We start from the raw sequence: 22,554 nt of genomic DNA on the forward strand, positions 1-22,554 counted from the left end.
AAGCATGTGCTCCCCAACCAGATGCCAGGAAGGCCAAGGAAGCAGGAATCTGGGGTTTTGAGCTTCTATGTGGAAGGTGGGCTCTGCCCACTTCAAGAGGGGGGACATTCCTGAAATATTTGAAAGTTGTTTCAATGCTGGAAAGCCCCCCTCCCCGACACCCGAAATCTAGCTCTTTGGCTCCTAATATCAGTGCACACTCAACTTTCCATCATCACACCTTGAAAAAAATTGTTTAATCAGGTGTGGTAAGATTTGCAGACACATAAGTGACTGTCATAAAGGAAGAAGTTTATACTGACAGATCCCTAGAAACAGGAGGGGTGGCACATCCCCGCAGGGTCACACAGAGCAGCACCAGGGAGTGTCAGGAGGTGGAGGGCACAATGCGGGAAGCCTGGCCCCCAGCCTTCATGAGGTTTCCCGGGAAAGCCAGGGCAGTGCAAGGAAGCAGCTTGCGATGAGATAGTTTGAATAATCTTGGTGGGCTCTGGGCTATAGGGGTGGTCTGTGATTGCCCAGTACCTGGCTCTGAGGTGATTTGGGGCAGGAGGAATATTGGCTCAGTGTGTGAGAGTTAGACAAACAGGGTTGTTGGAGATACTGAGTCAAGATTAGGCAGAGGGCTTGTACTGTAACTTTAGTGCACCTGCAAAAGCTGGTTGCACGGGAGATATAAACAATGCTGGCTGTTAGTTTGGCTCTGCACATAGTGGATGCCAAACAGACAAATACAGAACCTAACAGAATGTAACCATTCCTCACACAAGCAAAAAGGCTCCCCCTAACCCCACCCTAATTCCACAGGGATAGAATCCCAAGTCTCACCAGTGACCATCCAGCTCCAAGTCCAGCCTCCTGCTCTAATTCTATTCTTGCTCTAGTCCTGACACTGGAGCCATCTTGAAATCCTGTTTTCTATGGAGTAAATGATAACGTTCACCCAAAACACACACATAGAAAGTAATGGGGTGGGCAGAAAATGAAATAAATTGCAAAGTCAGTAAGAAAATACAGACAGGTACAGTGCTCATTGTAGTAATAGGTCATGAGGTTAGGGTCGGGATGTATTGCTTTCCCCTCCAGCCATTCTCCAGAATAAGCATCTACGGTATTCCATAAAAGCCAGATTGCTGTCTTCTCAAGCATGTAAGGCATTCACTACAATCAGCTTGCCACCAAGTGAATAATTTGAACCTCTGGGCTCTGCCAGCACATCTAGAAACCAGGGTTTGCCACTGCTGCTGGGAAAATGAGCATTCAGGCCGCATTGGGAACAGCTCCTGTAATCGGAATCACTTAAGTTTACAATGAACCACTGACAGTCTGAGACCCATCTACCTAAGGTGGCATTTGGTGATCATCAAAATTACCACTTCTGCATCCTTACAGTGTTTGCTGGTGGCCCTAATTCTTGGGATTCTTCTGGAGATATTGTATTAATTGCATTTATGGTTTTGTCGGGTAGGAGGCACTACACAGCTTCCTCTTGCTTCCTCCTTCAGCAGATGGATGATAGACGTGTGCCATTGACAGGTTTGGATTTGTGTTGCCGCCCAAATCTCATGTCAAATTGTAATGTTGGAGGTGGGGCGTGGTGGGAGGTGATTGGATCATGAGGGTGGATTTCTCTCTTGCTGTTCTCATGATAGTGAATGAGTTCTCACAAGATCTGGTGTTTAAAAGAGTGTTTAATATCCCCCTTCTCTCTTATTCCTCCTGCTCTAGCAATGTGAAGACGTGCCTGCTTTCCCTTTGCTTTCTGCCATAACTGTAAGTTTCCTGAGGCCTCCCCAGCCATGCTTCCTGTACAGTCTGCAAACTGTGAGCCAATTAAGCCTCTTTTCTTTATAAATTACCCAGTCTCAGGTATTTACAGCAGTGTAAGGATGGACTAATATAGCCATGTACTGAGAAGTTTCCCTAACTCTAAGCTTGGGACCGAAGGTCCAAACCACTTCCTGCACTTTCCAGTAATTGAAATGATGGTTCTTCCTCACCAACGTACCTCTCAAGGTCTTAGAAAAAGAAGTCTCTGATGAGTCCTTCCATATCAAGAGGAAGGCGAGCAGATCATATATTAAGCAATCCATTCCAATATTCCTGTTCCTCAAAGTCTTCCATTACGTTGAACTAATTTCTGGTATCTCATCTTCACTTTGCATGGACTACCAGTTGAGCAAACTGTGGGTACTTCCTTCAGCTGTTTGACTTTATAGACTAAACCCCAATCTTAAGAAAGCACACCCTACTTGAAGTTAGCCAAACTCTACTTCAACTTTCTGTCCTTAGTCTAGGACCTTAAGAGTCCATTCCTGTGTATGTTCACCAGATTGTGACCACAAACAAGCAGCACCTTTCAGACTTGGGGTGTGTTTTATGTTTCTTATCAGGTTTTCCCATGCCCCACCTGCCAGGACATGTGGGGATCTGACTCTAGTTCAAGTCCGGAGGCAGGGAGGGGTGAACCATGAAGAAAATGGGTTTACCTGGGGTGTGTGGTATATCCTTCAGGCAAGGATATGATAGGAATTTCAGCTTAGGCAGGAACAGGCTCACGAGGCAGAGAAAGAGAAACATTTTTCATTGATAAGGAAGTCTCCATGGCTTTTATCATGGAAACCTTCCCAATTCTTTTGTTGTTGTTGTTGCTGCTGCTGCTATTGAGACGGAGTTTCGCTCTTGTTGCCCAGGCTGGAGTGCCATGGTGCGATCTCGACTCAGCACAACCTCCCCCTCCCGAGTTCAAGTGATTCTCCTGCCTCAGCCTCCCGAGTCGCTGGGATTACAGGCATGCGCCACAATGTCCGGCTAATTTTGTATTTTTAGTAGAGATGGGATTTCTCCATGTTGGTCAGGCTGTCCCCTTTCTGAGGCCCTCTTGACATGGAAACCAGAGACCCACGTGATCTGCCTGCAGTTGACTGTGGCCAGAGGACACGCATGAGGAAGACTACAAAAGAACTCATTTAGGAAGAAGAGACTGGCCAAGATCACCAAAAGGGTGACTGTAGATAAGAAGAAGAAGAGATCCAAGGATGAACTTTTTATTTAGAGATCGGTACAATGACGAGCCTGCAAAAGAAATCAGGCAGGAGCAGCCCGGGGGAGAGGAGGAAAGGATCTCAGAAGCCAGGAAAGACAGCCTGCTAAGGAAGAGAGAGGAGCAGCTGGGCCAAAGGCTGCTGATAGGCCAGGTGCCATGAGGACTTCCATTGTCCTGTGGATTTAGCCATGTAGAGGTTTTTTTGGGACATTGGCAAGATGACTTTCAGCTTGGAGTAAAGACAAAAGCATGATTTCAACGAGTTCAGGGGCGAATGGGCCAAGAAGGCTAAGTGATAAAAAGCAGAAACAATTCTCTCACAGACTTTCCCTTTAAAAGAGAGAAATACGATGGTAACTGGAGGGAAATGTGGGCTCAATATGTCATTTTTGTTGGTATGAGAATGAGATGATCCCGTAGAGGAGATAACCAACAATGTGGGAGATGGGGGATTGTCCTGTTGCCTACAGTCACACCAAATCTACTGCCTCAGTAGAAAGCTGGCCTCGGCTAAGAGTGGTGGGGCCTGGACATTGTGGCAGCAGGGAATCTGCCTAGGTGCAGGTAGATGGGTTGACAGGGGGCTGCGATCCAGTGGGTTTTCTGATTGTTCCAATTTTCTCAAAGAAATAGGAAGAAAAGGTATTGGCTGAGAGTAAGGATAAGGGAGAGAGTATTGGAGATGCAAGCAGAGAAGGGAGCTTACATAGTCTTCTAGGAGATTAGGAGAGAAAACAGATTAGAGAAGAATAGTAGAATTAGTGGGTCTTCAGGGACAATTCAGGAGCTGTGATGAGGGCCAAGAAGCATAGCTTCCTGTCCTTGCCCAGTGGCACAGGGGAGGAGAGGAGAGAACACTGAGCATTTGCAAAGACTGCTGTGGGGGCCAGGCGTGCCGTGGGGGTCAGGCATGGTGGTTCACACCTGTCATCCCAACACTTTAGGAAGCCGAGGCAGGAGCTTGAAGCCAGGAGTTTGAAACCAGCCTGAGCAACACAACAAGACCCCATCTCTACAAAAAATTTAAAAATTAGCCAAGCACAATGGCTAATGCTTGTAGTCTGAGCTATTCAGGAGGCTACAGTGGGAGGATCGCTTAAGTTCAGGAGTTTGAGGTTACAGTGATGTAGGATTTTTCTTCTTGATCACTTTGCAAGCTGGGGACTTCCTGCCAGTGACACCCCACCCAGGCCCCGCTGGCTAAGCTGGCGTGCCCCAGCTTGCCTGTGTTATAGCTTGTACCCATGTTTGGTGGTTCCCAAGCTCTTGTACTGCACCCAAAAAGAATGAGGATATGCTGGACATTGAGGGGTGAGAAGGGTGGAGAAGAATCTTATTGAGTGATGAAACAGCTTTCAGGAGAGAGGGGACACAGGGGTGGTCCCCCTACCCAAAGGTGGGAAAGTCCCTCGTGTGGCTGGGTCTGGGGCCTTTTATGGACTCAGAATGGGGAGTGCATGCTGATTGGTTTGTGAGTATACAAAAAAGGGTAAAGTGAAGACACCACTCAAAGGTGGGCATGACACTGTAGAAAACAAATTAGGAAAGGGTAGGTATATGTCTAATAGGTGCAGGGTGGGAACAGTCAGAGGAAGGTGTGCCTAACAGGAAGACAAATCCGGTCTGGGGATTTAACTTGTAGTTTGGTGCTGAGGCTTTAAACTGTCTTCGGCTTGGAGTTGGGGCTTCACCAGGGACCCGCTCCTATCTGCCCAGGCGTTTGGCTGCCTCCTGCTGCTCTCTACAGTGAGCTAGGATCATGCCAGTGCACTCCAGCCTGGGTAACACACTGATACTCCATCTCAAAAAAAAAAAAAAAAGACTGAAGTGGAAGCAGGTTCCTCAGGGCAGAGCCAGATTTCAGGTACAGCAGGAGGGGAAGAGAATGGAAAAGAAGTTGAGGAAATGGTGAATTTTGCTGATGATATTCCCAAGTTCCAGAAAGTTCCAGATGGCACAGTAGAAGAGTTTTTGGAGTTGGTGAAGAGTAAGAAGTGTCTACTCTGACTGACGTAAGCACAGCATCTAAGGACAGGATATCGGTGAGGGCCCTTGGGAGCTTGGAGAACTAAGCCTGGAAAACAAGAGCAAGGCCATTGCCAAATTCATAGCACAGAAATGGACTTGTGAAGACACCACTGCTGTAGCTGGGTGCTGAGGACCTCAGGGCCTGCACCATCCCTGCCAGCCGGGGACCCTGGCCGCTGCTGCTGCTGCCCTTCAAACCGCCGACCAACACCCTTCTCCTCTGGCCTGTTTCCCTCACCTGCTCCCACTGTAAAAGGCTGGGCTGGTGCGCCTGAGTTGCTGAGTCGAACTCATGGGCCTTCATCCTCACTTCCAAGCAGGCTGGGGAGTGGGCACACGGCATTTCCAAATTCTACAGTGCATGCAGTTCTTCCTTCTACCAACATTCATGAGGCGGGCATGCGTTATCGGGATTTTATTACAACCACAGAGCTTCCTCTGGGTCATATAAGCAGAAAGGGGCTTATTATAGGACATTAACAGCTCACAGAATCTCAGGGAGGACAAGAGATGCAGTTTTGGAAACTATATAGCCAAGAACAGCACAGTGACCGCAGGCCACCCTTAGTGCAATTTTAAGAAAGCTACCGCTGTGCCCCAGCGCGGGCACCAAGTACACTCAGGACCAGAGTGGAGAAGCTCCATCACAGCCTCCCCAGAAAAACTAGAGGCTGCTGCTTCTGCCTTTGCTGAAAGAAAGTTCCCGCGCACACAGCTGTGGCTTTGGGCTGCCCATCTCCATCTCCAAATCCCTGGCGAGTGTGTGCCCCAATTGGCAGAGCCCGTGCACCTGGCCAGCATTAAGGGTGCCTGGACAACATGTTGTTTGTGGATTCTACTGTGAGAGGGTAGAACTCAAAACAGTAGTAGCTCTCAAACACTGAGAACTATCAAAATAGAAGATGTTCAAAGGATGTTGTGTATCTCTGAAGCAGAACTTCATCACTGCCAGGTGGAATTTTCTCTTTTCTCTTCCTTCCTTCCTTCCTTCCTTCCTTCCTTCCTTCCTTCCTTCCTTCCTTCCTTCCTTCCTTTTTCTTTCTTTCTCTCTCTCTCTTTCTCTCTTTCTCTTCTCTCTTCTCTTCTCTTCTTTTCTTTTGTTTTCTTTTCTTTTCTGAGACAGAATCTTGCTCTGTTTCCCAGGCTGGAGTGTAGTGGCATGATCTTGGCTCACTGCAACCTCTGCCTCCTGGGTTCAAGCAATTCTCCTGCCTCAGTCTCCCAAGTAGCTGGGATTACAGGTGTGTGCCACCATGCCCAGATAATTTTTGTGTTTTTAGTAGGGATGGGGTTTCCCCATGTTGGCCAGGCTGGTCTCCAACTCTTGACCTTGGGTGACCCATCCGCCTCAGTCTCCCAAAGTGCTGGGATTACAGGCGTGAGCCACCATGCCCAGGTGGAATTTTCTGTATGTAAGAAAATGTTATAGATGTTGGGAAGCTGGAAAATGACAAATAAGAAAAATGACAAGTAGCCGCCACCACTATTCCCAATCTCATTCTTTTCACTGCCCCAGAAGCCACGAGCCACTACTATTTGAATTCATTATTCCACTAAAATGGAAGATCCTTGATGGCCCCTATATTTGTCTGATCTATTTAACAATTGATTCCAAGTGCCTAGAACAGTGCCTGGCACATAGAATGTGCTTGATACATATTTGTTGATGGAATTAAAGACACTCGTTCATTTACTGCATTGAAAAAAGGACAAAATTTCAAGTGGTTTGTAGTTTTAGAAAACTGCCAGAGGTAGCTTTACTTTGAATTTGATTAAAGTATCTACAGTAGAGAGAAGCAGCAGTGTAAATTCTTCCCTCTCAAACCCTAGTGGTTAAATAGATTTTACAAAATAGGGTTGGACAATCAAGGACTAGCAGGAAGCGAGGGAAGGCATAGGAATGGCAGGAAACCCAAAATAAACCTTAATGAGGTCACTGTACGTTCATTATGAATTTAGTGATTGAAATCAGGTGTAATTTATAATTTTTCACTACTACATTAGCTATCTTTTATGATTCATGCTATCACCTAAAACATATTTCATAAATATTAAAATTAGAAGACACAGGGGTTAGGATTTACATTTCAAAAAGCCACCCAGTTCCCATAGCCCTGCTGGGTAAGCACTTATCTCTCTACCTTAGTAGCAGAAAACACAGGAAAAGCACGACCCATGAAAAAGGGCAAAGGACAGTGAAATGCAATCAAAACCTTTAATCTTTGCCTAAGCAATTCATCCAGAAAGTTCTATAACTTTTATAAGGCATTATAAAACATTCCACACTAGAGCTATTTACAGGTTAATCGCTCCTGAATAAATAAAAGTTCATGTGATAGCTTCATGGCTTTCTCTTAACCAAAGAGGGAAGTAAAACTCATATTTCTACGTTTTTAAATTTTTTGTCTCAAAGGGGGGCTTTATGAAATCTAGTTCCGTAGGTATGTTGTTCCTCTACACTTTATTGCTTGTATAAATATACTTATGTATTCATAAGCAATACTGTGCTAGATGCAGAATTCAGATGCAGGCTACAGAAATCACTGTAGCTATTTTAAACAGAAAGAGAAGAAAGGGATTTAAGATGAGAGATTACAAACCTACAAAATCTTTGAACAGAATGGAGGAGTGAGCTCCAGACTGGGCCTTTAGGAAGGACTCCCAGAAAACATCACCATAGAACCATATCTCTGCCTCAATCAGCGGCCCACCACTAGAAACACGAACATATGGTTTGGCTGGGAGCCAGGGATCTGGAAGCAACTCTGTGGTCTCGGGACTGAGCCACTGAGTCAATGGGGATGCCAGTTTGTAAGATAGGGAGTGCACTAGGAGGAACAGACGTGGGAAGTAGAAATGGAGCAAGAGTTCCGTTTTAGCCATGATAAATTTGAGATGCCTGTTAGACACTCAAGAGAAGATACTGAGTAAGAAGTTGGATTGACGTTGAGTAAGATGTTGAGTAAGAAATTGGCAAGTCTGGAGCCCAAAGGAAACTCTAAGCTGGAGATTTAATTTTTTTTTCTCTTTTTTGGAGGTAGAGTCTTGCTCTGTCACTCAGGCTGGAGTGCAGTGGCACAGTCATGGCTCACTGCAGCCTCCACTTTCTGGGCTAAAGTGATCTTCCCACCTCAGCCTCCTGAATAGCAGAGACTACTGGCATTCATCACCATGCGTAGCTAATATTTTATTTTTATTTTTTATAGAAAGGAGGTCTTGTCTTGTTGCCCAGGCTTGTCTCTAACTCCTGGCCTCAAGCAATTCTCCCACCTCAGCCTCCCAAAGTGCTGGGATTACAGGTGTGTGCCACCATGCCCAATCTGGAGATTTAAGAGGTTTCATACTATATAGGTCAGGCTGCAATTTGCTTTCTATTTTTTAAATTCAATTATACCTTTGAGATCAACTAACTTCATGAGAACTAGCTTACTGTATTCCATTCTCTGCCAATCTTTCAGTCTTCAAATCCAGAGTAATCTAGCTCCTACCACAAAGGGCCCACAAAAATTGTTCTGAAACATCCAGTGTCATCCAAATTCAAAATTGGACAGTTTTTTTTTTTTCAGTTCTTCCTGTAACATTTGGCAGTGTTGGCCACTCTCTGCTTCTTTGACAAGAATCTCAGAACACACTAATAACTGCTCCAGGCAGGAGCCTAGAAGAGGTTACCAAGCTAGAGAAGGAAGCAACAGCATAGCTTGCCAAGAGCAAACAGCCCAGAGGAAACCCACGGCTCTGGTCAATCCTGTTGTTGATTGCTAGATCCAGAGACTGTTGTAGACCTCCCAGTTACAGTGACGTATCTGACAACCTCTCACGAGGTTCTTGAAGCTCCGTGGTAGAGGGTATGTTGGATAAATCCACAGAGACACATTCAAGAGTAAATCCTCCGCTGTTGGAGACCTCACTCACTCTGTTTGGTCTTCACCAAAGACATGGTTTTTAATTCATGGAGCTGCACTACAACAGCTCAAGGACTCCCAGCCAAAGTTCTAGTTTTTCTAGGAATATAAATGAGACAGTAGTGTGGAAATCGGTGATTAAAAACAAACCTCGCACATTTTTAGACAGAATTATTACAAGTAGCATGTACAAAAGGAAAATAATAGCATACAGTTAGTCCTTCTAAGCCTCATTCCACAAGAGGTTGAAATCGAAGTATTCTGGCCTGGCACACCATAGCTGGAACATCACATTTTATTCTAGAAACACATTTGCCTTGGCAAAGAAGAGCGTGCCTAGAGGAGTGGTCAGGATAGTGAGGGATCTGTGATCCTTTGTTCTGAATCTAGGAAAGTCACTGGATATGCCCCCTCCCTGCCACCCCAACAGGGTCTTATGTTTTGAATCTGGAAGTCACTGGATATGCCGACACACACACACATACACACACACACATGGTCTTATGTTCTGAATCTAGAAAAGCCACTGGATGTGCTGACACACAGACACACACACACACACACACACACGGTCTGCACACACACACACACACACACGGTCTGCGCGCGCGCGCACACACACACACACACACACACACACACACACACACACACACACACGGTCTGTGGCCTCTTTTCCAGGCATTCCAAGTCTGGCAACTTCGCAGGGAGATGTCAGCCCGTCCAGGAAGGCCCGGGCCTGGGTTTGCCTCTTCAAGCAGTTACTGCAGGGGCGTGGGGAGGGGGCATATGAGACTTTGGACTTTCCTTTGGGACAGTAGAAGGTATTACAACCGGAGGCGAGATTCTAGCCTGGGGTCCCCGCCTTCCTGGTCTCCTCTACCTCTCCCTCTGACTCCCTTTCCCATGCCCCTCCCCCTGCCTCTTTCTCGGCCGGACAGAGTCCAGCCTTAACCCGGGCAGGGGGCGGAGCCAGGTTAAGGCGGCTTGGGGAGGAGACGGGGCCAGGGCAGGGGCGGGGCAGAGCCGGGCCAAGGTGGGCGGGTCCTGTGCTCCGGACCCGGGTGAGCTGCGTGTCCGGGTGCGAGGCTGCAGACCCGCCGCCATGGCGCTGCGCGCGGCGGTATTCGACCTTGACGGGGTGCTGGCGCTGCCAGCGGTCTTCGGCGTCCTCGGCCGCACGGAGGAGGCCCTGGCGCTGCCCAGGTAAGGGGGCCCAGCGCCACCGCCGCAATGGGTCGGGGCCTCAGGAGGCAGGCCGGGCTGGGCTTGCAGCCCTGCTTTCAGATGGCTCCTGTACCGGAGCCCTGCGATTCATGCGAATCATGAAACTGAAGACCTGGCCCTGAAGTCCCAGTGCGGATGAGGCGATCCGTTGTCTTTCTAAACGTTCATAATTAAACCTTGCTAAGGACTCCAAAATTGCTCTCTGTGAACTTTTCCAAAAGGGAGAGGAGTTACGGAGCTTTCTACTGCTGCTGCGTCCTGTCTAATGGTGAGGCGCTTAAACATGCGCGCTGAGATTCAGGAGAGAAGAAAGTTCTCTCCCCAGGTGTGGGTTGCAGATTTACTTGTGTAATAGCAAACTGCAGCAACTGCCCAAAGCCACATCACTGGGAAATGGTAGATGGGGTGTGCAGAGTGAGAGTTCAGGGACTTGGGAAAATACTTGTTCTACTACATGAAAAAAACAGCCCACCAGAATCTGAAGCTGTTTATACAATATGGTTTCAACTATGGAAAAAAAAGTACATGCAGAAAAATGCGTGGAAGAAGTAGGCCAAAGTACATCAAATGGGATGAGGAATAATGTAATGATTTTCTTTCTCTCTCTCTCTTTTTTTTGTAGTTTCCAACTTTTAAATTAACAAACAATGTATTATTCCTACATTCAGAAAGAAGTACACTTATTTATAAAGTGAAAAAAGAAGACCAGGCATGGAAGCCATTGTTCATATCCTCCTTTTACATATGAGGAAACTGAGGCACAGAAAGAAACCAGCTTTCCAGATAGCATAGCTGTTAAAGAGCAGAGCCAGAAATCCAACCTCAGCAGTCCGTGTCTGGAGCCTTTGCTTTTAATATAGTAAGGAAGATGAGATGGCAAGTAGCTTGAGGGAAAGGCCTGTAATCTCTGTGCTTTGGGAGGCTAAGGCAGGAGGATCACTTGAGGCTGAGAGTTCAAGACCAGCCTGGGCAAAATAGCAAGACCATGTCTTTCCAAAAATAAAAATAAAATTAGCTAGACATTAGTGCATGCATGTAGCCCCAGCTACTTGGGAGGCTAAGGCAGGAGGATTGCTTGAGCCCAGGAGTTCGAGGCTGTAGTTGTGTCCAGAGTTGGTTCCTACCGGTGGGTTCGTGGTCTCGCTGACTTCAGGAATGGAGCCATGGACCTTCGTGGTGAGTGTTACAGCTTTTAAAGATGGCACAGATCCAAAGAGTGAGTGGTAGCAAGGTTTATTGTGAAGAGGGAAAGGACAAAGCTTCCACAGCATGGAAGGGGACTTGAGCAGGCTGCCTCTACTGGCTGGGGTGGCCAGCTTTTATTCCCTTATTCTCCCCGCCCATGTTCCATTTGTGTCCTATCAGAGTGCCCTTTTTTCAATCCTCCCTGTGATTAGCTACTTTTAGAATCCTGCTGATTGGTGCGTTTTACAGAGCACTGATTGGTGCATTTTACAGAGCGCTGATTGGTGCATTTTATAATCCTCTTGTAAGACAGGAAATTTCCCCAAGTCCCCACTCAACCAAGGAAGTCCAGCTGGCCTCACCTCTCAATCCCCCCTCCTTACAGGACACGCCACCTGCTATTGGGAACTGGGTGACTGCTCTAACTACTTCCTGCTGAATAGGGGCAAAGAAGGGGCCCTGCAATTGTAGTGTCCTGCAGAGGGGAATTCTCTAGGCCAGCCAAAGGGCCAGTGGGTTGGTCCAGGGTCCTTGGTAGAAGTTGTGAGTTGAGCTCATTTGGGATTCCGTTTGTAAGACCATCTGTAGCTTGATGGTCTCGATCCTGGAAGAAACAAATTTGACAAGGAGGTTAAAAATACAGGGACTGAAGGCGAGTAATAGCAAGATGGCTGTCACGGGACCTAGAAAGGGGAGAAGCCATGTCACCCAACTCCAGAGGTTGGTATAAGAGTTTGAAAGGCCTTGTCTGATTTCAGAAGCGTTTTCCTGTAAATGCCAAGGGGTGTCTTCTACTATCCCTGACTGGTTAGTGTGAAAACAACACTCTTCCCCTAAGAAGGTGCAAAGTCCTACTTTCTCAGCAGTGAGGAGGTCTAGGCCTCCGCGGTTTTGGAGAGTCACTGCTGCCAAAGAGTCTATTTGGGATTGTAGAGTAAGGATAGATTTATTTCTTGCAAACTGCCTGAGGAATCCTTTCAGAGTGTGTGGTATTAGGATAATGAAATAAACTGGCTATACTGGTTCCTGTAGCAGTGGCCATTCCTAGCCCTATAAGTAGGGGTATTAGTTGTATGGCCCTGTGCTCACAGACTTGAGCTTTGAGGGGTACTGATAGGGTCTGATTTCCTGGGGCAATGTCAGTGTTGGGACTTAGGAAGACTAAGGTGCAGGTGCCTGTCCAGTTGGTGGGGAGGCAGATATAGGTTGAAGTTCCACATAAGAATATGCCTTGGCTGGGTAGACACTGGTTGTGTATGTTAAAAAGGTAGGTGAGTTTGTTGTTTTCGTTTTCCTGCACTCCTAGAGTACTTGCCAAGGTAGCTCCCGTGAGCGGCTGGAAAGGGGTGTTGGGAGCAAACTGAGTGGCTCCCGTGTTCTGTTTTCCCATTGGAGAAAAAAACGTTTTGTGTCTACTAGGAACCATTCAAGAGAGTAATTGAAAGAGGGATACGAAGGCATTCACTAGTGGTGGGGGCGCTGCTGCAGGGGGTCCAGGGGTGAATGGTCATGCAGGGAGTATGTTTGCCATTACAAAACCTGGACTGTTTGTTAAGCAGGGAGGAGGTGATGATTTTGGGGGGCCCTGAGAAGCAGACAAGCCATCTGAATGGAGCTGTTTGGGTGACTCGGGAGTTGGTATGATCAGTTGGGACTTGAAGTTATAGGGTGTAATTACACTGATGGGATAGTAGGTGCCCCAGGGGCAGGCCTGGTAACAGGTTGCATTGGATGCATAAAGGGGCTTGGAAAGTTAAGATGGTATTCATGGTTACAGGGTCTTGTGTGGGCTTTTCCTGAAGATTGTGGCCTCCTGGCACAGTGAAGGTGATATTGTCTCCCTAGCACCCTGGAAATTCCCTGAGTTACCGTGGCTTTAAAAGCCGGACCATTGTCGCTTTGTAAGCTTTGGGGAAGCCCAAATCTAGGAATTATTTCATGAATTAGGACTTTAACTACTTCTTGAGCCTTCTCTGTCTTTCAGGGGAAGGCTTCTATCCAATTTGTAAAGGTATCAACACAGACCAACAAGTATTGAAATCCCCTTGACTTAGGCATATGGGTGAAGTCTAACTGTTAGTCCTCGAGGGGCCTTATGATGGACCAAGGGATTATTCCTTTGGCACACCTCACAGGTTTTGACTACTTGTTGGACAGTCTGGAGGAGATTTGGCCCTGTAAATAGGGATTTGACCTTTTGATGAGTGTTCTCAATACCCATATGAAAAGTTTGATGGAGGTTCATAAGTATTTTCCACTGGCTGGCTTTGGGTATGAGTACCTTTCCCTCTTCTGTCGTTAACCACCTAGAGGGGAGAAAACTATGCCCCCGTGAAAGTCCTCATTCTGTTTTGGTTGGGGAATAATGGGGCTTAATCTTTTGGAGAGCCTTGTTCCATACCAAGGGTCCTTCCTAGGTATTTCTAATGGGAGGTTCCACCTGGCAGCAGTTTTGGCCTCAGCGTCTGCCTGTTTCCTTCTGCCTTTTCTCCTTCACCTTTTTGATGGCTTTGGCAGTGTAAGACTGCCACCTCCTTGGGTTTTTGCACTACATGCAATAACTCCATGATTTCCTTGTGGTATTTAATGGGGGTTCCCCCAGAGGTTAGGAACTCCCTTTCTTTCCATATTGCAGCATGGGCATGTAGGATTAGATAAGCATACTTGCTATCTGTATACACATTTATTTTTTTTTCTTTCCCAGTTCTAAGGCTCGGGTAAGTGCCACGAGTTCTGCTAACTGGGCACTGGTCCCTGGGGGAAGAGGCTTACTTTCAAGTACTGTTACATCACTAACTATGGCATAACCTGCCCTTCGTATCTCATTCTCCACAAATGGACTTCCATCACTATATAGGTTAAGGTCAGGATTAGCTAAGGGGACTTCTAAGAGATCCTCTTCGCTGGCATAAGTCTGGGCTACAATTTGTTGGCAGTCATGCTTGATTGGTTCCCCATCCTCTGGGAGAAAAGTAGCAGGGTTCAGGGTCACACACGTGCATATTTGAAGCACCAGTCCCTCAAGGAGTAGCGCCTGGTATCTAAGCAGGCAGTTGTCTGATAGCGATAAATTTCCTTTGGCACCTAGTATGCCATTTACATCATGAGTAGTCCAGACGGTGAGATCCTTTCTTTGTATTATTTTGATAGCTTCTGATACTAAGATGGCCACTGCCACAACTACCCATAAACAGTGAGGCCAGCCTTTTGCCACTACATCAATTTCCTTACTTACGTATGCCACTGGTTGTGGGGTTGTCCCATGAGTCTGAGTAAGGACTCTAAGAGCTATTCCCACTCTCTCTGTGATATATAAAGAGAAGTCTTGTCCTTTGGGAAGGCTTAAATCTGGAGCTTGTACTAGGGCCTGTTTTAAGGTTTTGAAGGCTGTTTCTGCTTCTGGTTCCCATTCTACTAGATGAGTACTTGCCCTCTGGGTCTCCTTGATTAAAGAGTGACCTGGCCATCTCGCTGTATCCAGGAATCCATAGTCGGCAAAAGCTGGTGATCCCAAGGAACCCCCGCAACTGTTTTAATGTCTTAGGGCAAGGATAAGGCAGTATAGGTTGTATTCGCTCTTTGCTGAGAGCACTGGTTCCTCTGGCTAAGATTAGGCCTAGATATTTGATTTGTTGTAGGCAGAGCTGGGCCTTCAATTTAGATGCCGTGTACCCTTGATTAGCTAGAAAGTTCAAGAGATCTAGAGTAGCCTGCTGGCATGAGGCTTCCAAACTGGTAACCGTAAGTAAATTATCCACATACTGAAGGACCAGAGTGCCTCAACTTGAGAAGTGGCCTAGATCTTGGGCCAGTGCCTGACCAAACAGATGAGGACTGTCCCTAAACCCTTGAGGCAAGACTGTCCATGTAAGTTGGGATGTGTGGTCTGTGGGATCTTCAAAGGCAAAGAGAAACTGGGAGTCAGAGTGCAGGGGAATACAGAAGAAGGCATCCTTGAGGTCCAGAACAATGAACCATTCTGCTTCCTCTGGTATTTAAGAGAGCAGGGTATAGGGGTTGGGTACAGCTGGATATAGAGGAATTACTGCCTCATTGATGAGTCTAAGATCTTGTACTAGTCTCCGCTGAACATTTGGTTTTTGTACTCTTAGAATTGGCGTGTTGCAGGGACTGCGGCATTTTCTTACTAAGCCTTGAACTTTTAAATGTCTAAAAACATCCTGTAATCCTTTATGAGCTTCATGCCTTAAGGGATATTGCCTTTGATAAGGAAAAGCGATGGGGTCTTTTAGTCTGATTTGGACTGGGCGGGCATTTTCTGCCCTTCCAAATTGTCCTTCCAATGCCCAGACTTCAGGGTTGATTCCCTCCTCATGCAGGGGACAACAAATGGGTAACTTGTTCCCCATATTTATATAGATAATACATCTAGCTTTGGTTAATATGTCCCTCCCTAATAAGGGTATGGGACTTTCAGGCATAATAAGAAAGGCGTGTGAAAACAGAAAAGTCTCCCAATTACAACTGAGAAGGTGGGAGAAATACTTGGTTACAGGCTGTGCCATGATTCCTTGGATGGTAAAGGACCTTGAGGACAGCCATCTGGGGCAGGAGATTAACACTGAGAAGGCTGCACCTGTGTCCAGGAGGAAGTCAATTTCCTGGCCCTCAATGGTTAAACTTACCCGGGGCTCAGTGAGGGTGATGACATGAGCTGGTGCTTGCCCCAGGCACCCTCAGTCCTGTTGTTGGATCATCTGGTTGGGGGCTTCTGGCCCTGAGAACCTTTGTCCTCTGGGGCAGTGTGCCTTCCAGTGATTGCCTTGGCATAGTGGACGTGAGTGAGGGAGCAGCTTGTTTCTTGTTGGACAATATTTTTTAAAGTGTCCTTGCAAACCACACTGATAACAAGCCCTACTGGGTGATTGGCCTGCTCCATTTTCTGTCTTCTCTGAACCACCAAGGTTTGTGTGTCTGAGGGCCATGACTAAGGCTGCAGCCTTTCTCTCATCTCACTTTTCCTTTTCGGCCTGTTCCTCTTGGTCCCTATTATAGAACACTGGGGGTGCCAGTTTAATAATGCCTCCAAATTTTGTTCAGGGCCCAAGGGTAGCTTTTGGAGCTTTCTCCTGATATCTGCGGCTGAGTGGGCAATAAACTTATCTTTTAGGATCAATTGACCCTCAAGGGGGTCGGGTGACAGGGGAGTATATTTTCTTAAGGCCTCCCCTAGCTGCTCAAGGAAGGTAGGATTTGCTTCCTTTCCCTGAGTTATGGTGGACATCATTTAATAATTCATAGGCTTTTTCCTAATTCTCCTTAGTCCTCTTAGAACACAGGTTAACAGATGTTTGCAACTCCAGTCCCCATGATCTGAGTCTAGGACCCAGTGGGGATCCATACTGGGGACGGCTTACTGACCGGTAGGGAATTTGTCCCTTTCTTCAGCTGTCATTCTGTCATTTACTTGACTAAGATATCAGGTATCTTCAAACTCTCAGGCTGCAGCTAAAACTGCATTCTTTTCATTAAAGGGCAGGGTTTGATCTAACAATAGCATGACATCTCTCCAAGTGAGGTCAAAGGTTTGCCCTAGTCCCTGTAGGACATCTGTATACCTATCAGGATCATCTGAAAACTTCCCCAGGTCTACCTTGATCTGCTTTAAATCAGAGAGGGAGAAGGGGACATGTACCCAGGTTGGGCCAAATTCCCCTCCCCCTACAGCTTGAAGAGGACGTAACCGATAGCCCGGCGGTTTTATGGTCCCTTGGAGATTTCTTTGCTTGTTTCCTTCTGGGTGGGGGAGATTAGAGGAGGCTTATCATTAACAGGAAGAGGAGCTGTAGGGAGGCTAGGATATGGAGGTAAGCTGAGAGCTTCTCCTGTGGAATGTAATTGCAAGTTTTGCGTAGTTGTGGATTATCCTTTAATGAAAAGAAAGCCTGGACATAAGGTATTTAACTCCATTTGCCTTCCCTCTTACAGAAAAGGTCAAGCCCCAGGATAGTATTGTAATTTATACTTCCCTCAGGTGAACAATTTTCCCCATCAGAGAGAGAATATTGGGGCCAGGCCATAGTGCAGAAAAAAAATAAGCTGCTTCTTTTTCAGAGTTTGCAGGTCAAATTAGTCCCAATGGCTTAGGATGTATTTCAAGGGTGAGCTTGTTGATGCCTGAGTGTTTCTCATCTGAAAGTAAAATACCGCCTGCAGTTTTGGTCTGCTCCCCACGCCCACCCCACCCAAGAACCTGCAATGGTCCCTGAGCCCTGCTCTTCCAAATAGTTGCACTCACCGAAGCAGCAGCAGAAACACTTGTTTTCCTTCCAGACCACAAAGAGGACCGAGGAAGGTCGGATTTAGTGAAAGTTAGATTTAGTGGCCCTTACCAATGCATTCTCGAAAACCTGCACCCTTGCCTTTCCCAGAAAGCCTGTCACCCATGTCTTTAGTCTGACAGCCACGCTGCTTGCTTTTAACTGGATGACAGGTGCCTGGTGTTTAGCCCCTGAATTCTAAGGAAAAATAGGACAGAATAGCAAGCAAAAGAGGTCTGATGGTACTTACTGCATGGTGATATCCTAGACGAGCCACCAAGATACGTCAGGAGTTGGTTCCTGCTGGTGGGTTCGTGATCTTGCTGACTTCAAGAATGAAGCCGCGGACATTTGCGGTGAGTGTTACCACTCTTAAAGATGGCACAGACCCAAAGAGTGAGCGGTAGCAAGGTTTATTGTGAAGAGCAAAAGGACAAAACTTCCACAGTGTAGAAGGGGACCCAAGCAGGTTGCCACTGCTGGCTGGGGTTGCCAGCTTTTATTCTCTTATTGTCCCCTCCCATGTCCGTTTCTGTCCTATCAGAGTGCCCTTTTTTCAATCTTCCCCGCTACTTTTAGAATCCTGCTGATTGGTGCATTGTACAGAGCACTGATTGGTGCGTTTTACAGAGCACTGATTGGTGCATTTTACAGAGTGCTGATTGGTACATTTTACAATCCTCTTGTAAGACAGGAAAGTTCCCCGTGTCCCCAGAAGTCCAGCTGGCCTCAGGTCTCACAATGAATGATTTGCGAGTTGGGCAGCCGCCAGAATCACAGCAGATTCACAGAGACTTCCACGCAGCCAGGTGGTAGAAGAAGATTTACAGACAAAAAACGGGAATGACCTACGGAAACTGGAAGTGAGGTACAGAATAGCTGGATTAGTTACAGCTCAGCATTTGCCTTATTTGAACACAGTTTGAACACTCAGCAGTGTATGAATGGTTGACGTACAGCCACTCGGATTGGCCAAGATTCAGCTATTGTTACAGGTGCTACTCCTAAGTTAGGGTTTCAGTCTTGTCTACCTATTAAGTTAGGTTGCAGTTCGTCTACAAGGACTCAAATATAGAAGTACAGAGTCCTTCTCAGGCCATATTTAGTTTGCTTTACACAGCTCACTCTCTGCCTTTAGCTAATTACTTCTTGAAGTCATTGGCTAGGTAGGCTGTAGACTAACTGAAGCCAAGTAGCCATAAAATGCCATACACTGGACACCATAACTCACACCCTATAATTCAACAGTGTGTCAAAGTCAAAATAGAGATGTAGAGATTAATCTCTAAATTTAATGTTTTATTTGGGAAGAAAGAGTTGCAATTTGGGGCACACATGCAGATCCGGTGGTCTTTGCTATGTCCCAAGAACAGAGACAAAGTTAGAGGTTTTATGAAAAAGGAGAAATGGTGTGAATTGCTCTTTGAGAAAGTTCATTGGCACTCTAAGAGTTTGGGGAGCTGCCAAGCTCTGATTGGTAAGCAACAGCCATGGGAAAAATTGGTCCTAGAGTTGTAGCAAATTATCTGAGAAGCTAGAGTTAAAACTGGTTTCCAGTTAGAACAAGCAGTTCTAGTAGTTGGGCTTGCAGAGAATTGTTACAGTCTCACCAGTGCATCACAATGTAGCGATCTTCTTGTTAGCTGAGGTGGTACCCTGAGTCCTTTGTCTGACAACCAAAGTTAAGGAATATGGACACCAAGGATGAGGTTGGAGCCAAAGTTTAACAAAGGAAAGAAGTTTAGTAAGTGAAAGAAGAAAGCTGTCTGCCACAGAGAGGGGTCCTGGAAAAATGGGTTGCTGATTCACAGTTTGGATAGAGAGGTTTTTGTAAGAAATCCATATGGGGCTGGGCATCTCATTTGCATAAGGTGTGCATTTCTGGTAGTTCCACCCCATCCTCCTAGTATAGCTGCGGGCTCTTAGCTTGAGTTACTCCATTTTGCTTTGTTGCCCTTACTGTGCATGTGTCAGGGGATGGAATTTTCCATTGCGGGGATATCTGGCCAAGTCACCTGTATAACCTTTCTTATCTGTGCGGCTGTGGGTATGTCTTAGGCAAGTTCCGTTATCTGTGCTTACAACTTTATTTCACTGGCTGCACTTTTGTTTGAAATAATTTAACGGAGGACTCACCCTAACTGTCTGCCTGACTGGTTTCTTCCTTTTTCTTTTTCTCAGAATTACATTCTTGGAACAATGTTTTGAACCTTGGATGTTTTTTCCCCTTGGCTTCTCCACTCTGTTTTAGTTGAGTATAGAATCAATTCAGATGATCAACTTCCACAAATGTGTAGCTGTTCCTGAACAGAATGAGGTCCAGCTGCTTGTTGCCATGGTCCAATAACAAGATGCAGACAAGACTGGGAAAGAAGGGAGTTTATTTCTGCAACCTGTTATGGGAGAAGGTTGGAGTAACTCACCAGGCTCAAAGTTGCAAGTTTTTTTCTAGTGCTTATATACATTTTAAGCTCCATGCTATGTGTGGGATTGTACCTACAAGCAGGAGTGTTTCATTCAATCGCTATCTAATTTTTAGGATGTAGGGTCTGGAAAGCTTTCCCGAGAGTCTTGGACAGTTTCTTAATCTTAGTGGACCCTGATAGGAGGTGTATGTGTAAGAATGCTATTATTATTCAGTCAGACTTTGGGGTCTGAAAAAACCCTGGCGGGATCTTTATGGGTTTCTTTTCACAACCTACCCCTCATACTCAGGCACTAGTTTCTCCAATTCTTTGTTTAACTTATGCATTCATCAAAATTATAGTAAAGGGTTCAAGGAAACTGACTGTTCTGGTTGCTAATGGAAACGTGGCCTGCCACCTAGCCAATCACTAACCAATATTGTTTCTGTAAACCAGCGAGAATTCCTGTCAGATAACTTTCCATCCACCCCTTCCTAGTTCCCTTTTTTTTAAAGCCTGCTTGTAACAAAGGCCAAAGAGAGCATTCCTTGTCCTTTGATTCAACAATTTCATTTTCTATGAAAGCCATTTTACTGTTCACTGCCTTCATTAAGCATCCTTAAAATTGGGAATTCATGTTTTCCAATACCAAGAATGTTCTTGTTGTATCAGGTTGCTTTTTTTTTAATGACCACCTGCCCTTGTTTTATAGATTCAGTGGTATCGTCTTGCTTGTAGTTATATTCTTTCCTTAGTTCCTCTTCTTTTATCATCTGCCATTCTACAGGAAGAAGGAATAATTTTCCCCTTCTTTTCCCACTCACCTAGTGTGTTGTAGTTATTTGTTTATACTTTGCCTCCCTTGTTCTTCTGTGAGCTTCCTATGAATAGCATCATATTTTTCCACTTTTGCATCACAGCACATAGTACAATGCCTCGCATACCTAAGATGCTCAATAGGATTGTTAAGTTGACTATTACATTGCTTCTTAATACTGAGGAGCAGATACTGAAAGGGACCAGGAGTCTTTTGGAGAAGGTGGAAATGTTCTAAAATTGGAATGTGGTGATGCTTACACAACTGTAAATTTACTGCAAATCATTGAATCATCATAATATATAAATTTAATGCTATGTAATTGTCTTAGTCCATTTTCTGTTGCTTACAACACGATATCTGAAACTGGGTAATTTATAAAGAAAAGGAATTTATTTCTTACAGTTATGGAGGCTGAGAATTCCAAGGTTGAGGGGTTGCATCTAGTGAGGGCATTCTTGCTGGTAGGGACTCTCTGCAGAGTCTCAAGGTAGCACAGGGCATCATATGGTGAGGGGGCTCACTGTGCTAGCTCAGGCCTTACTTCCACTTCTTGTGAAGCCACTAGTCCCAATCCCATGATAACCCATTAACTCATTAACCCATTATCCCATGGATGAATTAATCCATCCATGAACGTGGAGCCCTCATGACCCAGTCACTTCTTAAAGGCCCACCTCTCAATATTGCCACATTGGGGATTAAATTTCAACATGAGCTTCAGAGGAGACAAATGTTCAAACCATAGCAGTAATTATACCTTAAGAAAGCTGTTTTAAAAAACCAAAAACTGTTGGCAAAGGTATGGGCAAACCATTGCTGACATTGAAAAGTTGAGCAAGGCCACAGATATTAGGTATACGTCTCCTTATAGTTGGTCCAGAGCTGACCACTGTCACCTGCAAGAGGCTGTCTGATAAAGGGTATACTTGACTATTATCAAAAATAAAGCTCCCGGGATGGGGATATTTGTTCTGTTACTCAGGGCTGGTAATTTTAACTGGCTTGCCAATTCAACTGGAATTCATCTGGAATTGGCAAGCCAGTTAAAATTACTTTCCAGACATGAGTAACAGAACAAATGCATTTGTACACATAAATACATTTGTTCTGTTACTCAGTGTATTTATTTACGGGGGCTGCTATAACAGCAAACATAGACTGCATGGCAACAATAGAAATGTTTTCTCTCACAGCTCTAGAGGCTGGAAGTCCAAGATCAAGATGTCAGCAGGGTTGGTTCCTTCTGAGGCCTCTCTCCTTGGCTTGTTAACAGTGTTCTTCTCCCTGTGTCCTCACATGGTTGACCCTCTGTGTGTGTCTGTGTCCTAATCTTCTTATAAGGGCACCAGTCCTGTTGTTGGATTAGAGCCCACCTGTATGATCTTATTTAACTTAAATTACCCCTTAAAGACCCACTCTTCAAATACAGTCACATCCTGAGGTATTGGAAGTTAGAACTTCAATGTATGTATTTGGGATGGGGGCACACAACTTAACACATTGATATGGTTTGAATTTGTGTCCCCACGCCAATCTCATGTCCAGCTGTAATCCCTAATGTTGGAGGAGGGAGTTGGTGGGAGGTGATTGGATCATGGGGGTGGATTTCCTCCTTGCTGTTCTCGTGATGGTGAGTTCTCATGAGATCTAGTTTATAAAA

At 45.8% G+C, this 22,554-nt stretch overlaps 1 protein-coding gene across 7 annotated transcripts in view; it reads left to right on the top strand.

Moving 5' to 3' along the window:
• Window positions 1-10,038: 10,038 nt before the first annotated feature.
• The window catches only part of EPHX2 (epoxide hydrolase 2), a 57,352-nt gene continuing 44,836 nt past the window's right edge, over window positions 10,039-22,554 (top strand). For all 7 annotated transcript variants that reach the window (XR_012417166.1, XM_074000557.1, XM_005562914.5 and 4 more), the window contains exon 1: window positions 10,039-10,182. Coding sequence is in view for 4 of the 7 variants with exons in the window: in XM_005562914.5 (XP_005562971.3) it covers window positions 10,082-10,182 (101 nt within the window). In the remaining 3 variants the exon portion in view is untranslated. The remainder of the gene's footprint in view (window positions 10,183-22,554) is intronic.

This window comes from Macaca fascicularis, chromosome 8 (assembly GCF_037993035.2).
Source record: "Macaca fascicularis isolate 582-1 chromosome 8, T2T-MFA8v1.1".
Taxonomy (NCBI): domain Eukaryota; kingdom Metazoa; phylum Chordata; class Mammalia; order Primates; family Cercopithecidae; genus Macaca; species Macaca fascicularis.